The 19,077-nt window shown below is 45.8% G+C and overlaps 1 protein-coding gene across 2 annotated transcripts in view; it reads left to right on the top strand.

Annotated features, from left to right (window-relative positions):
• CAMK1D (calcium/calmodulin dependent protein kinase ID) overlaps nt 1-19,077 on the top strand; it is a 490,031-nt gene that overhangs the window by 399,452 nt on the left and 71,502 nt on the right. For both annotated transcript variants that reach the window (XM_025397235.1, XM_025397236.1), the window contains exon 4: nt 14,741-14,879. In XM_025397235.1, the coding sequence (XP_025253020.1) occupies nt 14,741-14,879 (139 nt within the window). The remainder of the gene's footprint in view (nt 1-14,740; nt 14,880-19,077) is intronic.

Genomic DNA, 19,077 nt, shown 5'->3' with positions numbered 1-19,077 from the left:
GGCTGGTCTTGAACTCCTGGCTTCAAGTGATCCTCCTGCCTTGGCTTCCCAGAGTGCTAGGATTATAGGCATGTGCCACTGCACCTAGCCAGAAAGAGATTTATTAATATAAACAATTAATGGTGACAGAGGATGGTGGGTCCCGAGATCTGCAGTTGGCAAGCTGGACATCCCAGAGAGCTGATGGTGTGAGTTTCAGTCTGAAAGCCTTGAGTCCTGGGAAGAGCGCTTATTTCAGTTCAAGTCTAAAGGCAGGAAGAATCCAGTGTCCCAGCTTTAAAGCAGTCAAACAGGAAGGGTCCCCTCATATTTGGGGGCAGCGGGGGACACCCTTTTATGTTCTGTCCAGGTCTTTGAATGAGGCCCACTCTCATTAGGGAAGTTAAATCTGCTATACTTTGTCTACCGATTTAAATGTTAATCTCATCCAAAAAGCAGACACACTTATCCAGAATAATGTGTGACCAAATATTTGACCACTGTGGCCTATTCAAGTTTCATAAAATTAACGCTCACGGGCCCAGCCAGGATGCAGCGAAGGGATACTAAGGAGCCATTCCGGAATTTGGTCTGGCCAGAACAATGCAATTTTATTCCTCTCTTCACCCTCCACAGCTCATGGTGTTTAAATTCTTCCTGTTCTTTGTGTTAAAAATTGTTCAAAAGCAAGCATACTTAGTGTCTTTCAGAATAGTCTCAATCAGAAATAAATTTGTCAAGGGTCTCTTGTAAAACCTTAGTGGCAGGGAGCCATCACGTGCTAAGACATTGAGAATAAAGAAGGGGAAGAATGCATGAAACTCATGTGGTTGCAGGCATGAACCAGGGACTTGGACTCTGGCTGGAGGGATGCTGAGGGTTGGGAGGAGCCCACGGGCAGGGATGGGGGCACTGGTGTGTGACTCAGAGTTTTCCTTGAGCACCGTTGAAAAACTTGAAAAGACAAGAGTTCCTGGAAAAGGCTTGTTTTGTGGAACCAGAAAAAAACACTAGTAGCTGCTGTAAGCTTTGGGTTTTGGGGTCCTCAGTTGATCAGAGTAACTCATCTGTTGAGAAGGACAGTAGCTAGTCCCATGGCTCATCAGAAGATGCTTTTTACCATGTCCTGCCTGGAAAGCTCCTGCTGACAGTGTACATAGCAGGGAGAGCCCCGAAATGTCCATTAGTCCATCAGTGACGACTGATAATAAGCAAAGCAAAATTAGCCAGTCGTGGTGGTGCACACCTGTAGTCCCAGCTATTCGAGAGGCTGAGACAGGAGGATTGCTTGAGCCTAGGAGTTCAAGGCTGCAGTGAGCTATGATTGTAGCACTGCATGGCAGCCTGAGTGACAGAGTGTTCTGATGAAAACAGAGGAAGAAATCTTAAGGGGTTGAGGAGGCTGCAGATTCTTTCCGTGACTTCTGTTTCTCTGTTCAATTTTATTGTAATGAATGAGTGTTTCTGCAATTACTTTAATTAGTGATTGGTTTTTATACAGAGACAATTGCAAGTGTAAAAGCATGAACTTTAGGTCTAACCATGCTCCACACCTTGACTGACCATCTTTGCTGGAAGGCAGCTCCTAAATTTTGGGCGTGATGCCTGGGAGCTATTCAAAATTACAACCTAAATTTCAGGACAGCAACATGGTTGCTGTTCATTCTTTGGGAACAGTGGTATCCATCCTTAGTAAACCTTATAAATATTGGGGGAAAAAACTTTCTTTGTCATTTTTTTAACATTAAGGCTAGTGCATACTATTAATTAATACAAACATAATGTGGTTTTATAGGTTGTTAAAACTGTTGCCTTTGATCATGTTGCAGTGTTCTCATTTGGTGTCACATCATGTCTTATTTTCCTCTATACTAAATGTGGAGGATGAATGTGTAGGTGCTAGAAAGTTAAAAAAGAAAAAAATCCATTGTAAGAATGGCTTTTGTCCAATAAGGGGACTGGAACACATGGAAAGTGTGGTTTGTTTTTTTCATGGAGTCTCGCTCTGTCGCCCAGGCTGGAGCGCAGTGGCACAATCTCTGCTCACTGCACCTTCTGCCTCCTGGGCTCAAGCAATTCTCCTGTCTCAGCCTCCCGAGTAGCTGGGATTACATGTGCCCACCACCACACTAAATTTTGTATTACAGGTGCCACCAACACGTGGATAATTTTTGTGTTTTCAGTAGAAAATACAAAAAAAAGTTTCACCGTGTTGGCCAGGCTGTTCTCAAACTCCTGACAGCAAATGAGCCACCTGCTTTGGCCTCCCAAAGTGCTGGGATGACAAGTGTGAGCCACTGCGCCCGGCCAGAAAATATGTTTTAAAAGCTGCCTACACCATAGCCATGAGTAGAGGTTTTGTTCTATTCTCAGGTTGCCGCCATTTGAGCTGAGTGAGAAGGAGCCAAGGACAGTGGATGCTTACCTGGAATGTCTGGCAGCTGGTCTGTTTCCTCGTCTTAATTCTAAAAGAGCACGTCAATTGACAAAGCCATTTCAGCACATACTGTACATTTGTGCAATAACAAGGGAAGGCTTTAGAACTGTTAGCTGTCAAAATTCACAACTGACAAATTGCCATGGTTTAATTGCTTTTTTTTCCCCAGGCACTGATTACGTGTGTTTTGATTACTCCACCCTGTCCATGTGGCACAGATTGGGCTATGCCATTGCCAGCCAGTTGTCCCCACCCAGGGGTCACCCCATGCCCACATGCTGTGCCATATCACTCACTCACTTACCCTATAGCAGACCACTCTAAATGGTTTTCTGGCATGATTTTTGAAATGGATGATTATTAAAACGTGCTGATGGGTTCTTTTGTTTAGATGTGACCTTTGATTGCAGAGGGAAGTCACCAAGTCTTGTCTGCTCGGGGTCCCTGCACAAAGCCAGGACCAGCCAGGTGGAACAGCCATTCCCTGGATGGGCTGGGGACTCTAGAATATTCTACTGAGTGTGGGGCACGCACTCCAAGCTAAAAGGCCAAACTCAGAGCAGAAGAGGCCGGGAGGAGAGACCATTGGTGAAATAAGGGTACAACGTGCAAACCACTATCAAGGTTAAGGGGTGGGGAAAGTCAAGAATGAATGAATGAATGAATGAATGATGAATGAAGTAAAAGTTGAGGGAGGATTGTCTCAGCAGCCAGTCAACTAAAGGAAGTAGGCAGGCCGGATGCCGTGGCTCACGCCTGTAATCCCAACACTTTGGGAGTCCGAGGTGGGCAAATCACCTGAGGTCAGAAATTTGAGACCAGCCTGGCCAACATGACAAAACCCCGTCTCTACTAAAAATACAAAAGCTGGCTGGGCATGGTGGCACATGCCTGTAATTCCAGCTACTCAGGATGCTGAGGCTGGAGAATTGCCGGAGCCCGGGAAGTAGAGGTAGTAGTGAGCCGAGAGATCATGCCACTGCATTCCATCCTGGGTGATGGAATGAGACTCTGTCTCCTCCAATAAAATAAAATAAAGGAGGTAGGCTTCAGAAGGCTTCTGTCGTGAGCTTCATGCTGCACGCTTTGAGAATTTACATGGCTGCTTAAGGTCACTATACCCAGCTAGACCACACCCCACTCACTATGCAGTTTTGTGCAAAATATTTATTCATTTGTTTATTATTCTAGAGACAGAGTCTTGCTCTGTCACCCATGCTGGAATGAGTGGCACGATCATAGTTCACTGCAGCCTCCAACTCCTACCTCAAATGATCCTTCCATCTCAGCCTCCCAAATTACTAGGATTATAGGAATACCACCCTGCTCAGCCATCATCTTTCTTTAGTCAGCAAATATTTAGTTCACTTATTCTCTGTGTGAGGACCATGTCAGGCTCTGGGTAAACAGCGGTAAATGAGGCAGGCACAGCCCTGCCTTCCTGGAGTTCACAGTCTGGGATAGGGTGGGACAGGAGGAGGAGCCTGACCCAAGTAACTCTGCTAACACCTAAGTATAACTGGTGTGTGCTGTGCGGAAAGACAGGTGCTAAGAGCGAATGTACTGAGGGGTCTGATCTGGTCTAGGGGTCAGGAAAGGCATCTCTGTACTAACGACCTTCAAGCTAGGACCTAAGCAATGAGTACGGGTAGAAAGACAAAAACGTGTGAGGGCTCTGCAGGTCCCAGCCTCAGCAGCCGGCACGGAGCCGGGGAGCCATTCAGTGGGCGGCTGGGGCCATGCGCCTTTGTCAGTGCTACTGATAGAAAGTAAACCCAGAAGCCACTGAGACTTCACCAACAAAGGCAGTGAGTCAAGTTTTGCAAGGCTGAGCAATAGACAGGCAATCTTTGTTTCATCTTTGCTCTTTCAAAGGCATTGTTAGGTCTTTCTTGGATTATCTTTTTTTTTTTTTTTTTTTTTTTTTGAGATGAAGTCTTGCTCTGTCACCCAGGCTAGAGTGCGGTGGCACAATCTCGGCTCACCGCAATCACCGCCTCCCAGGTTTTCAAGCGATTCTCCCACCTCAGCCTCCCGAGTAGCTGGGATTACAGGCACCCACCGTCATGCCTGGCTAACTTTTGTATTTTTGCAGAGACAGGGTTTCACCATATTGGCCAGTCTGGTCTTGAACTCGTGACTTCAGGTGATCTGTCCACCTTGGCCTCCCAGAGTGCTGGGATTACAGGCGTGAGCCACCGCGCTGGCCAGATTATCTAAATGCATGTGCCTACCCACACTTGTGCTAGAAGAGTTTCAGTAGAGATCCCCATTGGCTGAGAAACACTAGAAAAAATGTAAATACCATAAATAATGTGTACACATGGACCTAGCGTGTGGAATTGTAGTCATTGGAGACTCGGGAGGGTAGAAGGGGGACGAAGGATGAGAAATTACCTAATGGGGACAAGGCACACTCTTTGAGTGATGGTTACACTAAAAGTCAGACTTCACCACTACAGGATTTCCATGTAACAAGCTGCACTTGTCCCCCTTATATTTGTCCAAATAAAAAAATATATACACATACTAAACATACACATAATAAACTCCCATTAAAACTGAACAAAGGAATTAAAGGCATCTTTTAGGCTTGTCATAGAATCGGGGTCCTATCAATTTGTCTTCACATTCTGAATCTCTCGAGCATATGTAATTGCATAGTTGTTCTCCATAAGTTTTTAGTAGAGTCACTGACCCCAGAGAGACCAGGACGTGCCTACAGCCACTGGCAGTTCCCTGCCTGGGAGCCACTGGTCTTATGAACTGTCTGTAACCAAGTCATATTCCGAGGCCTATGACAGAGCCATCTCCTGTCTCTTCCACTTGTCATCTACTCAAGGAATATCAAATGACTTCAGTATCAAAAAAAGTATAATTGAAAAACAATTGGCCGGGCATGGTGGCTCACGCCTGTAATCCCAGCACTTTGGGAGGCTGAGGCGAGCAGATCGCAAGGTCAAGAGATCGAGATCATCCTGGCCAACATGGTGAAACCCCATCTCGACTAAAAATTAGCTAGGCGTGGTGGCACGCGCCTATAGTCCCAGATACTCGGGAGACTGAGGCTGGAGAATCACTTGAACCTGGGAGGCGGAGGTTGCACTGAGCAGAGGTCGCGCCATACCGCATGCCAAGTACAATCTTCCTAACTGGACTAATTGTAGAACGGCCAATATGTGACCATCAAAGAGCTAATTACAAAATATTTTCAAAAATTCATACATTCAAGAACATCTGTTAGTATAAAGCTAATGCTGGCTGTGTTCTACCAGAAGGTCACTAGCTGGGGCTATGCCATGTCAGTGACTGGTTCATTAACCTAGGACATTTCATGCTAGGTTGATAGCTCTGACCCTCATCTTACAAGTCCTCATTAAACTAAAAGGTTATAGAGAGATATCTAATTAATGCAGACATCACAATACTCAGCTGTGAGATTTTTTCCAAATACCATCCCACCTGTGTGGTCCTCGGGATCTTAGAACCGGCTGCCTCACCCTTCTCTCTGGAATGCTCTTCCCCGACCACACGTGGCTGCCTCGTTCGTGTCGTTCAGAGGAGCCATTACTGAGTGCACTAAACAGTGACTGTACCAGCCGCCCACTAGACTGTTTCACCTCTCCACCCGGCATTTCTAACCCTCTGGCACTTTCAAATGTATCTATTTGTTCATTAATCTACTCATTTTCTTTCTCTCCCTCTCCTACTAGAATAGAAAAGTTGTATGTGTTGGCGATTCAACGTGAATAAATGTGGTTTACCCTCTTGGAATACAAAAAATTAAAATGACTTGTCATTAACTTATCATCTTTGGAATGTGAACGGATGCTTTGAGTTAGATGAGATTAGCTGTTTTCTGTTGAAATCTTGATCACGCTAATGATTTCTTGACAAATCCTTTAACTCTTTTTTTATAAGTAATGCAAAAGTAGAATTTCTTTATCAGTCTTGACAAGCAAGTCTCCCAAGGAAAATTAAAGTGTCTTTAGTGCTTTCTTATGCACTGTTTTGGTTTTGTTTGAGATTGAGTTTTGCTCTGTCGCCCAGGCTGGAGTGCAGTGGCATGATCTGGGCTCACTGCAACCTCTGCCTCCCGGGTTCAAGTGATTGTCGTGCCTCAGCCTCCTGAGTAGCTGGGATTACAGGCAAACACCACCACACCCAGCTAATTTTTTTAATATTTTGTAGAGATGGGATTTCGCCATGTTGCCCAGGCTGGTCTCAAACTCCTGACCTCAGGTGATTCTCCCGCCTCGGCCTCCCAAAGTGCTGGGATTGCAGGTGTGAGCCACCGTGCCCAGCCTGTGCACTGTTTTGGACATAACCACGCTCTTCCTGGCCAGCTTTGAAGGGCAGCCGGCTGGAAACTGAGAGGGTAGAGTTAGAAGCAGGTGATAGTAACGAGTCACTGAGGTCCCATCCAGGGCAATTCAAGCTTCTGCCTGGATGGCTAGAAAATCAGTGTCCACCACAGAGCTGGCCGATGTGGATGTGTTGTGTGGAGCAAACCTGAGAGAAGAAAACAGGAACACGCAAGAGGCTTGTGACAGCAGCTGCAGACCTCTGTTGAAAGACAGTGGACATATCGAGGAACGGGCCCTTATTCCATGATGCCTCCACCCCAGACCCACTCCACAGATCATAACCCCTCTCGGTGGCATCTCTTTCGGAAATGGGAAACTTTAGGGCACAAGCAGCTTAGCATTGACCGTCGTCTGAGGCAGCACATCCAGCCTCCACTGCTTGAGTTTCAAAACTCTTCCTGACTCGACTTCATCCTCAACCAGTTGCGTTTTCTAGATACATCAGGCCTCTTCCCGTATCCGCTTCCTTCCTGCCTCTCATGCTCTTCTCCCTAACTCCTGTCTCTCTCAGCCTCTTCTTGCTTTGAGAATCAGCTGAAATGTCTGCAGTTCAACAAGTGCTCTGCTGGACTCCAGAGACACAAAGGTAGTGGAGACACCTCCTCCAGGAAACCTTTCCTCACCCTTCAGTTTCTCCCTTCTGCCATGTCCAGCCCTGCATCCTGCTAGGGTCATAGGTGGCAAGTCATTTGTCACTGGTGTCTTGACTGTAAACTAGAGCAGCTTCTGTGGCCCCCCAGACAGAACAGTCCTGCACCTCAGGTGGCGGGGTTCTACCGTGTGTGCATTTAACCCTTCTCTCATGGCCTGTGTTCTCCAAAAGAGTGAGTTCTGGCTGCTTTCACTGGTTCCCCTTTTTCAGTATAATTCCATTTACTGGGCCTTGGCTGCCCTCTGGGCTTCTCTTCACTTAACTAAATACTGCTCCTCCTTCTTAGTTTTATTTCTTATGTTTTTGACATGGAGTTTCGCTCTTGTTGCCCAGGCCGGAATGCAGTGATATGATCTTGGCTCACCGCATCCTTCATCTCCCTGGCTCTAGTGATTCTCCTGCCTCAGCCTCCCGAGTAGCTGGGATTACAGGAGTGCACCACCACACCTGGCTGGTTTTTGTATTTTTAGTAGAGATGGGGTTTCACCATGTTGTCCAGGCTGGTCTTGAACTCCTGACCTCAGGTGATTCACCCACCTCAGCTGCCCAAAATGCTGGGATTACAGGTGTGAGCCACCATGCCCAGCCTTCTCCTCCTTTTAAGACAGCTCAGATCGTCCCCTCCTGCCTCTTCCCAGGGGTCCCTTCCGGGTGCTCTTTTGAAGTCTTCCAAAGCACCTTCACCACTCTGCCTCCCTCCACCGTCAAAGCCATTCACACCCTAGTTTACTTGGCTGTGTGTGAGTGTGCCGCACTGGACTATGCACCCGTTGGAAACAGAGACAGCATACTGTCTGGTTCTGAAAAGGATCATTCCGTGATGTGGTGAAGAAACAAAGCACAATAAGTAGCGAACATGGTGGGTGGGTTTCCCCCAATAAACCTGGAAAAAATGTATAAAGAGAATGTATATTCAAAGACACTTCGCGTGAGTATGGAAGACCCTTTACGTTGCCTGGTGTATTTGTTTGGGCTAATGGAACAGAATACCACAGACTGGGTGGCTTAAACAACAGGCACGTATTTTCTCACAGTTCTGGAGGCTGGAAGTGTAAGATGAGGGTGTCAGCAGGGTTGATTTCTCTTGAGGCCTCTTTCCTTGGCTTGCAGACAACTGTCTCCTTGCTGAGTCCTGACGTGGTCGTCCTTGTGTGCATGGAATTCCCAGTGTCTCTTCCTCTTTGTGTAAGGACATTGGTCCTATCGGATTAGGGCCCATCCATACAACCTCGTTAAACCTCAGTTACCTCTTCAAAGGCCCTATCTCCAAACACAGTCCGATTCTGAGGTGTACTGGGGGGTCAGAACTTCGCCATATGGATTTTAGGGGTACTCAGTTCAGTCCATAACACCCAGATATGGAGAAGGCAAAACGCCCAGAATCAGAGTGTAACCGAATACAGGTGGTTAAATATAGCCAGTCTATTAGATGGAAAGGCGTGTGTTTGTATTTTGGAAACTTCTGAACAGATTGAGGCCTGGAAGATACTGTGAAATGGAATTCTAAGAATAAAGATTTTTAAAAATTATTAAAGTAGGATTTGTTGAAGGAAGAAAATATTGAGGGGAGAGTTGCATGAAATGAAACCTTAATCTCCCAGAAGTGGGTGAGGGAGTCCCCCCAGGAGCAGGGAGTGTGTGTGGGTGGGCACCAAACCTAATGAAGTTATGACGATTATAGGCAGCAGTGTGGGACGATGGACAGCTGCCTTTAGTGGAAAGAGGGAAATCTCAGGTTCAGCCAGGGTGGATCTTGATTGAGGAAAAGATTGAGAAGATGGAAAGTAACTTTCTCCAAGCCAGGTTAAAAATGTAAATATCTGCCTTCCGGACCTTGGGGTTTCTCAGTTGAAAAATGCTTTGTTTGTTTGTAGCCTTTCTTCATCACAGCCTACAGAGTTCAAGAGTATCTCCCCCTTAGGACTAAATATAAGGAAGAGAAATGCTGCTTAGAAAACACATTTATAACCAGCCTTTGCTCTGGGGCCTGTTGAGACCGCACAGCCCTTGCAGCATGCCCCTGTGTCTCTCCACTCCCCCGGCCTTGTCATAGGGCAGACTTTGTGAATTTCAAAGGTATTTCAAAGGTGAATTTCAAATATTTGATGTGCCACTACTTTCTATTACCCTAGCATCATGGCTAGTATTTCTCAGACTGCTCTCACAGCATTGTACTATTTGGCCTTCTTCATATTATTTTATTACATCTCGCTTCCATACTAGAGTAGAATAGATTGTTGGAGGCTGCTTTCAGCAGTAGCAGAAGTGCTCCCTTTTAATGAATGTGTGGTTGATATTGTTTGAAGACATAAAATACTTTAAATTACAATTAGCAGTAAATTGTACGATAACAGAATATCTACCAAAATCAGATGGAGAAGTTTTGAATGCATGTAAACAACAGCATGGTTGGCCGAGGACTAACAAGGGATACATTGCATACTGACTCGATTAGACTGTATTGCAGTATACCACTGTGTCATCAGAGCTGAGTTTACTCGGTCCAGCAACTTCAAAATGATGTTATGTTTTTTGACAATTGCTTCTTAATTTGAAAGGATTTGGATCATGTAAAATTTGGCAAACATACTGAAATTTTACTGAGATTATTATATCAAATGATTTCATATTTGCATATTTAAAATTTGCACACAATACAATAGCATTATACTGTCTTAGGCAAGGAAGATTAGAAACTGAACAAACCCTACTGGGCGCAGTGGCTCATGCCTGTAATCCCAGCACTTTGGTAGGCCGAGGCGGGCGGATCACGAGGTCAGAAGATCGAGACCATCCTGGCTAACACGGTGAAACCCCATCTCTACTAAAAATACAAAAAATTAGCTGGGCATGGTGGCAGGCGCCTGTAGTCCCAGCTACTAGGGAGGCTGAGGCAGGAGAATGGCATGAACCCGGGAGGCAGAGCTTGCAGTGAGCTGAGATCACACCACTGCACTCCAGCCTCAGCAACAGAGCGAGACTCCGTCTCAAAAAAAAAAAAAAAAAAACTGAACAAACCCAAGTTCAATGCAGAGGCAGGTTATTCTAAATAAACTTCAAAGTTGGAATTCAGAAGAGTAGAGAATTTTCGACTATCTCTTCTGTCTTCTGCTTCCTTAATCTTTGCCAGCCTGTTTACCTTTCCAGATCTGCATCCTATGAAGCTGAGCCTCTCTCCTAATAGCTATTATGCCATTGATTCACCTTATTTTTTTTTTTTCTTTTGAGACAGGGTCTTGGTCCTTCACCCAGACTGGAGCGCAGTGTTGCGATCATAGCTCACTGCAGTCTCAACCACCCTGGCCTCCCAAAGTGCTGGGATTACAGGCGTGAGCCGCTATGCCCGGCCTCATTTATTCATTTTAATGTATTGATATATTACTATGGTTCTACTCCTTTTCCTCAATCACTTGACCCCTGTCCCTTCTAACTTCATTCTGATGCTTTGCATGTTTTAATTGGGGAACTTCATTTCTGATGTGGAGCTTTCAAACATGCACCCAAGAGGCTTGACATAGAAGGTGTCTGACTCAGAAAAAATCTCTCAGTCAATCAACTCAGCAACCAAACAGCCAACCTAAGCATGGTCTGCAAGCCTGAAAATGAGATGTGCAGCTTGCCATGATGCCTAACTTATTTCCCCAGCAGTGATTCTGGGACAGTGTCTACCTCACAACTAGTTTTGTGAATAAGTCAGTGCTGGCTGCCACAACAAAATACTATATAGATTGGGTTAAACAACAGAAATTTATTTTCTCACCGTTCTGGATGCTGGAAGTCTGAGATCAAGGTGCTAGCATGGAAAGATTATAGCGAGGGCTCCATTCCTGCCTTGGAGGCAACTGCCTTCTCCTTGTGTCCTCACATGGTAAAGAGAGAGTTCTGGTCTCCTTCTTCTTACAGGGACACTGATCCCAGCATGGGGCCCCACCCTCTTTTTTTTTTTTTTTTTGAGATGGAGTCTTGCTCTGTTGCCCAGGCTGGAGTGCAGTGGCATAATCTTGGCTCACTGCAACCTCTGCCTCCTGGTTCAAGCACTTCTCCTGCTTCAGCCTCCCGAGTAGCTAGGATTACCGGCACCCACCATCATGCTCGGCTAATTTTTATATTTTTGTAGAGATGGGTGTTCACCATGTTGGCCAGGCTGGTCTCGAACTCCTGACCTCAGGTGATCTGCCCTCCTCAGCCTCCCAAAGTGGTGGGATTACAGGTATGAGCCACTGCACCTGGCTGCATCCTCTTGACTTCATCTAAACCTAATCACCTCCCAAAGACCCCAGCTCCAAACGCCATCATCACATTGGGAATTAAGTCTTCAGTATATAAATTCTGGGGGACATAAACATTCAGTCCATAACAGTACCATAGGTTTTTGAAATGCAGGCTTAAGGAGAATTTTGAAAAGTACAAAGAGATTTGCAGATTTAAGATATTTTTATTAGTCATAAAAATACATGACAATATCATATTATCGTATTTCTTTATTGGCAAGATTCTAAACTTTCCCCTTGTGCCTCGGTTTCTAAGGAGACCAAATTCTTTCCAAGCAATGTTCAGAAAAATAGAGCCCTGGTGCAATTTGAAATGTAAGAAGCAGAATATTAAATGTGCAGAGCATTGAGACTCTGCAACAGTACATACTACCCTTTGATGCTTTGGTTTTCACTGCATTGCTGACCTATGGCACTGCTGTAAGACAGAAAATATATGCAGATATTTTTATTCAGTAGAATTTGTCCATACCTTATATATCACATAATGGGGGAAAAAAAGGACCTTGATAGAATGGGAAGCAAGACAGGTAGGTTTTGAGGAAGGCAGAGGGTCGGGTAAGGTTTGGATCATGGGGTCCTAAGGGCAGAAGGTGGTGGGAGCAGTGGAAGGGGTAAGCATTCTTGCCAGAGGTCCTCCAGCAGCTGCAGAGGAGAGGAGACAGTAGCGGGCAGAACGGTGAGAAGCGAGCCCTGGAGACAGCAGTTAGGGAGGCCGCTCATGGAGGGGGCCTATGTGGAAGGGCACAGTCGAAACAGACATCCCTCCTTCATAGCGAAAGCTGCTTCAGTTGCCTCCCACTGGGCATGCTCGCTGGCATGTAATGGGCACCCAGGAAATGTTGAGTGAGTGGTTGAATAAATAATTAAGTGAATGCAGGCTGGGTGCAGTGGTGCATGCCTGTAATCCCAGCACTTTGGGAGGCTAAGGCAGGAGGATCTCTTCAGCCCAGGAGTTTGAGACCAGCCTGGGCAATGTGGTGAAACTCCGTCTCTACTAAAAATGCAAAAATTAGCCGGGCGTGGTGGCGCATACCTGTGGTCCCAGCTCCTCAGGAAGCTGAGGTAGGTGGGAGGATCGCTTAAGCCCTGTAGGTCAAGGCTGCAGAGAGCTGTGATCATGCCACTGCATTCCAGCCTGGGCTGCAGAATGAGACCCTGTTGCAGAAAAAATAATAAGTGAGCTGGGCGTGGTGGCTCAAGTCTGTAATCCCAGCACTTTGGGAGGCCGAGACGGGCGGATCACGAGGTCAGGAGATCGAGACCCTCCTGGCTAACATGGTGAAAACCCGTCTCTACTAAAAAATACAAAAATCTAGCCAGGCGAGGTGGCGGACGCCTATAGTCCCAGCTACTTGGGAGGCCGAGGCAGGAGAATGGCGTAAACCCAGGAAGAGGAGCTTGCAGTGAGCTGAGATCCTGGGCGACAGAGCGAGACTCCGTCTCAAAAAAAAAAGTGAAGAAGTGAATGTCTCCAGGGCACCCAGACTCACTTTGTCCCTAACAGCAGTCTACCTCTTGTGGTACTTTCTCGAGCTCTGCAAAGTTTCAGATGTTGAAACTTGTTGGGGGAAGGTTCTGAGAAATGACAAGTGGAGAGAAGTTGGTGTCAGGAGGAATATCTTGGGCTCTTGGCTTACCTAAGCATGGATCATTTAGACAACGTGGTCATCAAAATGTAGTTTCTCCCAGTCGTTTCCATTTCTTTTCACTCTTTGAATTGCTTTTTCATTTCTCCTGAGCACTTTTTCTTTCTTACCTAGATTGTCAGTTTGCCTTGGAAATGAAGCAGTATCCGAGCGCAATATTGCCTGCTATGACTCTAGGTAATGAAAGAGACTAGCACATAGGCCTTTCACAGCTGCAGTGGTTGTTTGTTTAGTTTTTTTAGAAGAAGGTTTCGGTGGATCAGTTATTGCACATAAATTGTTGTGCCTTGTGGAAAATGAATCCTATCTTTGTGTGTTTGTGTATGAGTGTGTGTTACCCTAGGGCTTGTCTTTTGTTGTATCTATGAAAGCTTTAAGGTTGTTTTTTAAGCTGCTTTTTGATTTTAGTATTTCAAATCCGTCTCATCTTGTTTTTGAAAAATGTTTCTTTTTTTTTTTTCAGTAGTGTTAATAAATCCCTTGAAATTTATTTCCAAGGTGGCTTACTGATTTGGAGAACACTAGTTGAGTTTGTATTCTAGCTCGTACACTTCCATTATTTTGTTGAACTCAGAGCAGCATAAAATATCAGAGCTGAAAGGTGCCAGAGAGGTTGCCTCCCCAGGGCTTCTTGACCCTTGCCAACCTAGTCCCATGTTGAAAAATGTTTAAAAATGTTAAATGCAATCTGAAATGCAAAGCAAATAAAAAGATACAGCACCACTAAAATCAAAGCAAAGTGATGAAATATCGTGTTGATTTTTTGCCTGCTTTTTCATAAATCAGAAGTGGCTTTGAGATTCTGATCATTCCGAGGGCATGCTCCCACTCACTGCTGAAAATGTTGACCAGATTCATCCCCTAATTTTACACATGAAAACATCAAGGTCCAGGGATTCAGGGAGTGTTCATAGCTCCGTATATTAGGAGCAGAACTTGGTCAAAAACCCAGACATCCCGTTGGCAGGCCAGTGTTTTGCCCACAACACTCTCGGTCATTTAAGGATACTGTCTCATGCAAAGGAGACATCTTATTCAGGGTCATCTGCCTGTATCCGAGGATGCTGGTATTCAGGAAGGGTTTTTTTTTTTTAAACTTTTTACATCATCACAGCAGAACAGAGGCAAAGGCCTGGACAGACCCCAGGTGTGGCGGGTCCATGGACCCTGTTTTTTAAAATTTCTTTTACTTTGTTCCAAACATTTGCACTGCTGTGACATGGAAACATTTCCTGGCTATAGCCTCTGAGGAATAGGGAGACAACATCTCAATCTGAAAATGGATTCATTTTTGCAATAAAGTTTGGGTCTTTTATTACATTGGAAGCTTTCCCTTCACAATTCAACAGATCCTTTCAAACTTCTAATATGTTCTTTTTTGCCAGGGTGTCTGGTGGCGAGCTGTTTGACCGGATAGTGGAGAAGGGGTTTTATACGGAGAAGGATGCCAGCACTCTGATCCGCCAAGTCTTGGACGCCGTGTACTATCTCCACAGAATGGGCATCGTCCACAGAGACCTCAAGGTGAGGCCACTGTTGAACAGCGTCCTGCAGCAACTCTGCAGCCCGTGATGTACCCGTCCAAGAGGGCTGATGCCAGTGGGGGCCTGCGGCTGCTCTGATGTAGAGTGGGTGCAACAGATGGTGGGCGTTTGTGTACTTTCATTTGTCAGGGCCTTTGGGATCCAGACCCAGAAGTATCTTGAAAGAAGATGAAGATTCATATGGCTGGCCACTGTTCATAAGATTTTTACAACTATTGTGTAGCCAAAGGGTCACAGGGAGGTGGGTTATATATTGCTTCAAGCCCATCTAAGAGATGATTTTGCTCATGACATGTAGGCTGCAGAAACCCTTCTCTTGGTGCAGTTCCGCAGTACCTTTGCCAATTCCAGTCCCATTTCAGCACAACACACCATATAAAAGAGAGAGAGCAGTGGTCAGACACCGTGAGAGGAAAGTGAAAGGAAACAGAAGGTAAGCAGATATAGAAGAGGGAGAAGAGAAATAGAAGGGAGAGAGACAGGTTAAAAGAGCTATGACTGGCCAGGCGTGGTGGCCCATGCCTGTAATCCCAGCACTTTGGGAGGCCGAGGCAGGCAGATCACGAGGTCAAGAGATCGGGACCATCCTGGCCAACATGGTGAAACCCCGTTTCTACATAAATAGAATTAGCTGGGCGTGGTGGTGCATGCCTATAGTCCCAGCTACTCGGGAGGCCGAGGCAGGAGAATCACTTGAACCTGGGAGGTGAAGGTTGCAGTAAGCCAAGATTGCGCCACTGCACTCCAGCCTGGGCAACAGAGCAAAACTCTGTCTCGTAATAAATAAATAAATAAAAATAGTGTCCTGCAGGTTCTTTTCTTACAGTTTCTTAATGAGGTTTTGGTATATTGACCCTTTATCCCTTGGCACAGAAGGATCTGGGCCTTATATGGGCATATATGCCCCTCCCTAGCAGGTCTATGTAGACACTGAAGGACAGATGTCAAACATACAGTTCTGAAGGGTGGATGTCACACATACGGTACCAAAGGTAGGTATCAGACATATTCACTTGAGAAACAGTGGAAAGCGGTGCGGTTGACCCAAAGCTGCAGTGTGGCGTCATTCTAGGATGTTTATAGGTCCAGCCCCCAGAACTTACTGCACCAGTCAAGACAAAAATTCCACCCCAGCACACATACCCACCACTCATTATAAACACGAAGATCATATTATCTGGAAGCTGTGCTGTACGCAACTGTGGGAAATCAAAATCCATTTAAAGAACCAGTCATAAACATTTGTATAAACAGAGTTTCCGCACCTGGCCATTATCTGCTCCTGGGAACTAAGGAATAAAGTGGTGTAGCTTTTTCTTTCATAAAGACTCACTACCATGGTTTTTCTGCATGTTGTCATGTTCCATTGACCCAGTCAGTGTTTCCCAAATGTTCGCCCATATCAGAATTGTCCGGAGGGCTATGAAAATAGAGACTGCTGCCCCATCCCCAGTGGTCTGATTCTGTAGGTCTCCAGTGGGGCCTGAAAAGTTGGGTTTCTAACAGGTCTGCCCGTGATGAGGATGCTGGTCTGGGAGCTGCTCTTGGAAAACCACAGGGCGAGGATATTTGGGAATCTTAGTGGATCCCTTTGAGCCTTCATCCTCTGCAGGCTTCTTGACATCTGAAATGACTGTGGGCATGGTCGGCTCATGTTCAGGGCCTGGAGATACTTCAGAGGGCTAGGTAGGGGCAAGCTCAGCCGACCTGGCACCTCTGTGCCAGGCCTCCAGGCCTTCTCTGATCTCTTGTGCCCCCACAAATGCCAGTTCTGTGCTTCCAGAACACCACAGGCAGCTCTCTCTGAACACGTTCATGTGGTGACCACAGGGATGTGCTGTGATGGGCTGTCTGTACTTACTAGAAAAATAATTTCTAAGCAAATAAGGCATATCCAGGAGGGACAATGTTTCTCTCTCCCTTAGAAAGGCTGACTGGCTGTATGGGAGTTAGTGTTTTTAGTTAACCCATGTCATGCTTTTGGAGAAGTACTTGCAGCGGGTCTGTCGTTATGTAAAGAACACTGCCGTTTAAGAACCTTTCTGTGATCTCTTTTCAGAGGCACAGAGGAGTTTGATCTATGAGGAGGAAGTTGAAATTGGACTACTAAATTTGCATAAACAGCTAAGAAAATTAAAATTAAAACCACCTATATAACCAAGCCCAGAGCAATAGAGAGAGGATGATCGTGTTAATTTAAGCTTAGTGCAGCAGTCGGAATACTGCCCCAGCCTACCTGCAAATGTACCTCCTTCTCCTTATAGAAAGTTATGTGATGTCTTGTTACCCTGGGAAGCTATTAGAGACAGTTGCTCTTTTTGCAAAATGAAGTGACTGAGACTGGAAGTGCCTGCTCCTGCCTCAGTAGATTAGGATCGGGTTTCTCAGCCCCTGCACTTGGGCACTGTGGGATTTAGAGCCGCATCCTTGGCTTCTGCTCATGGATACCAGTACCACGTCTGGAATTGTTAACAGCTACCAATGTCCCTAGGCATTGCCAGATATCCATCCCCTGGAGGACAAAATTGCCCCTAGTTGAGAATCACTGGAGTAGGAATGTGATTATGGATAACATTAACGTTACCAGAAGTGTGTTGATTCCGATCTTTTTAAAGCTTATTATGTAGATTATTATAAAGGGTTGGAGTTGATATTCCAACTCAGGTATTGGCCACCAGTTGTCTTTCTAAGATGCCATCATATGCAGAAAATTTAATTTTTGCTGTGAGTCCTGGACCTCTTTGGACACCAGGAGGAACTGTGATGCAATGTGGGCCAGACCCTCTCCCTGTGGCCACCACCCCCACAGCCCTCCTGCTGGGGACCGGGGCCTCCCACCCAGATGATACCTGAGCCTGCCTCTCCCCCACGGTCTTCCCTCCTCCCCAACTCCCATCCCACAGGAAAAGCCCTGCTGTCCTTACTAAGTCTTGGGCCAATTAAAAGTATTGATCGTCTGTGCATGGGGGCCCACGCCTGTAATCCCAGCACTTTGGGAGGCCGAGGCGGGTGGATTGCCTGAGGTCAGGAGTTCAAGACCAGCCTGACCAACATGGTGAAACCCCATCTCTATTAAAAATACAAAAATTAGCCAGGTGTGGTGGCAGGCACCTGTAATCCCAGCTACTCAGGAGGCTGAGGCAGGAGAATCACTTGAACCGGAGAGGCAGAAGTTGCAGTGAGCCAAGATCGTGCCATTGCACTCCAGCCTGGGCAACAAGAGTGACACTTTATCTCAAAAAGAAAAAAAAAAAAAAAAAAAAAAGTATTGATCTAAACTGTGAATGACCAGTTGATTTAACCCTCCTTGGGCGTAATTGGTTTTCAAAAGAGCATTTTATTGACCCAGATGAATCTTTTATAGGAGGGATGTGTGGATGCTCTGGGCCCTTTGGCCACCCCTTGCCTGGATTATGCCTTGTTAGCAGTGTGAAATCACTTATTCTCCGCTCCTTATCACCTCCTGGGACAAGGAAGATAAAAAGTCAGAAATAACAGCATTGTCCTCTCTCAGCACCCATGATTGGATCCTTCTTGTTTAGTAAAGGATAATCCCTAAACACCCAGAGAAAACAGGAACCACGTGGACTTCATGATTCGAGCATTCCCGCCCCTTTTCTAAGCGTGAGAGTATTCTTGTTTCAACTGATTGGCCACTTTACTTTCTTTTAAAACTCACTGGGGCCAGTGCGGTGGGCTCATGCATGTAATCCCAGTACTTTGGGAGGCCAAGGTGGATGGATCGCCTAAGGTTAGGAGTTTGAGACCAGCCTGGCCAACAGGATGAATCCCTGTCTCTACTAAAAAATACAAAGTTAGCTGGCTGTGGTGGCACATGCCTATGATCCCAGCTACTTGGGAGGCTGAGGCAGGAGAATTGTTTGAACCCAAGAGGTGGAGGTTGCAGTGAGCTGAGATTGCACCACTGCACTCTAGCCTGTGTAACAGAGCGAGACTCCATCTCAAAATAAATAAATAAAACCTCATTGGAAACATCCTTCAGTGCACCTTTGATTTTCTTCTAATCTCCTGCTTCCCCCACAAAATTAATGTCACAGTGACTCTTAACTGCCATCCCTTTGTGTATTATTTGGGGTGAAGGATGGTATTTATTCTTTAGGTTCTGTTAAAGAACAAAATTCTTTAGACGCTACTTGAAATGGTAAGGAAGGCTTTAT

The sequence above is a fragment of the Theropithecus gelada genome, chromosome 9 (genome assembly GCF_003255815.1).
Source record: "Theropithecus gelada isolate Dixy chromosome 9, Tgel_1.0, whole genome shotgun sequence".
Taxonomy (NCBI): Eukaryota; Metazoa; Chordata; class Mammalia; order Primates; family Cercopithecidae; genus Theropithecus; species Theropithecus gelada.
The sequence above is the reverse complement of the archived record's forward strand: the minus strand, read 5'-3'. Positions and strand labels throughout refer to the sequence as shown.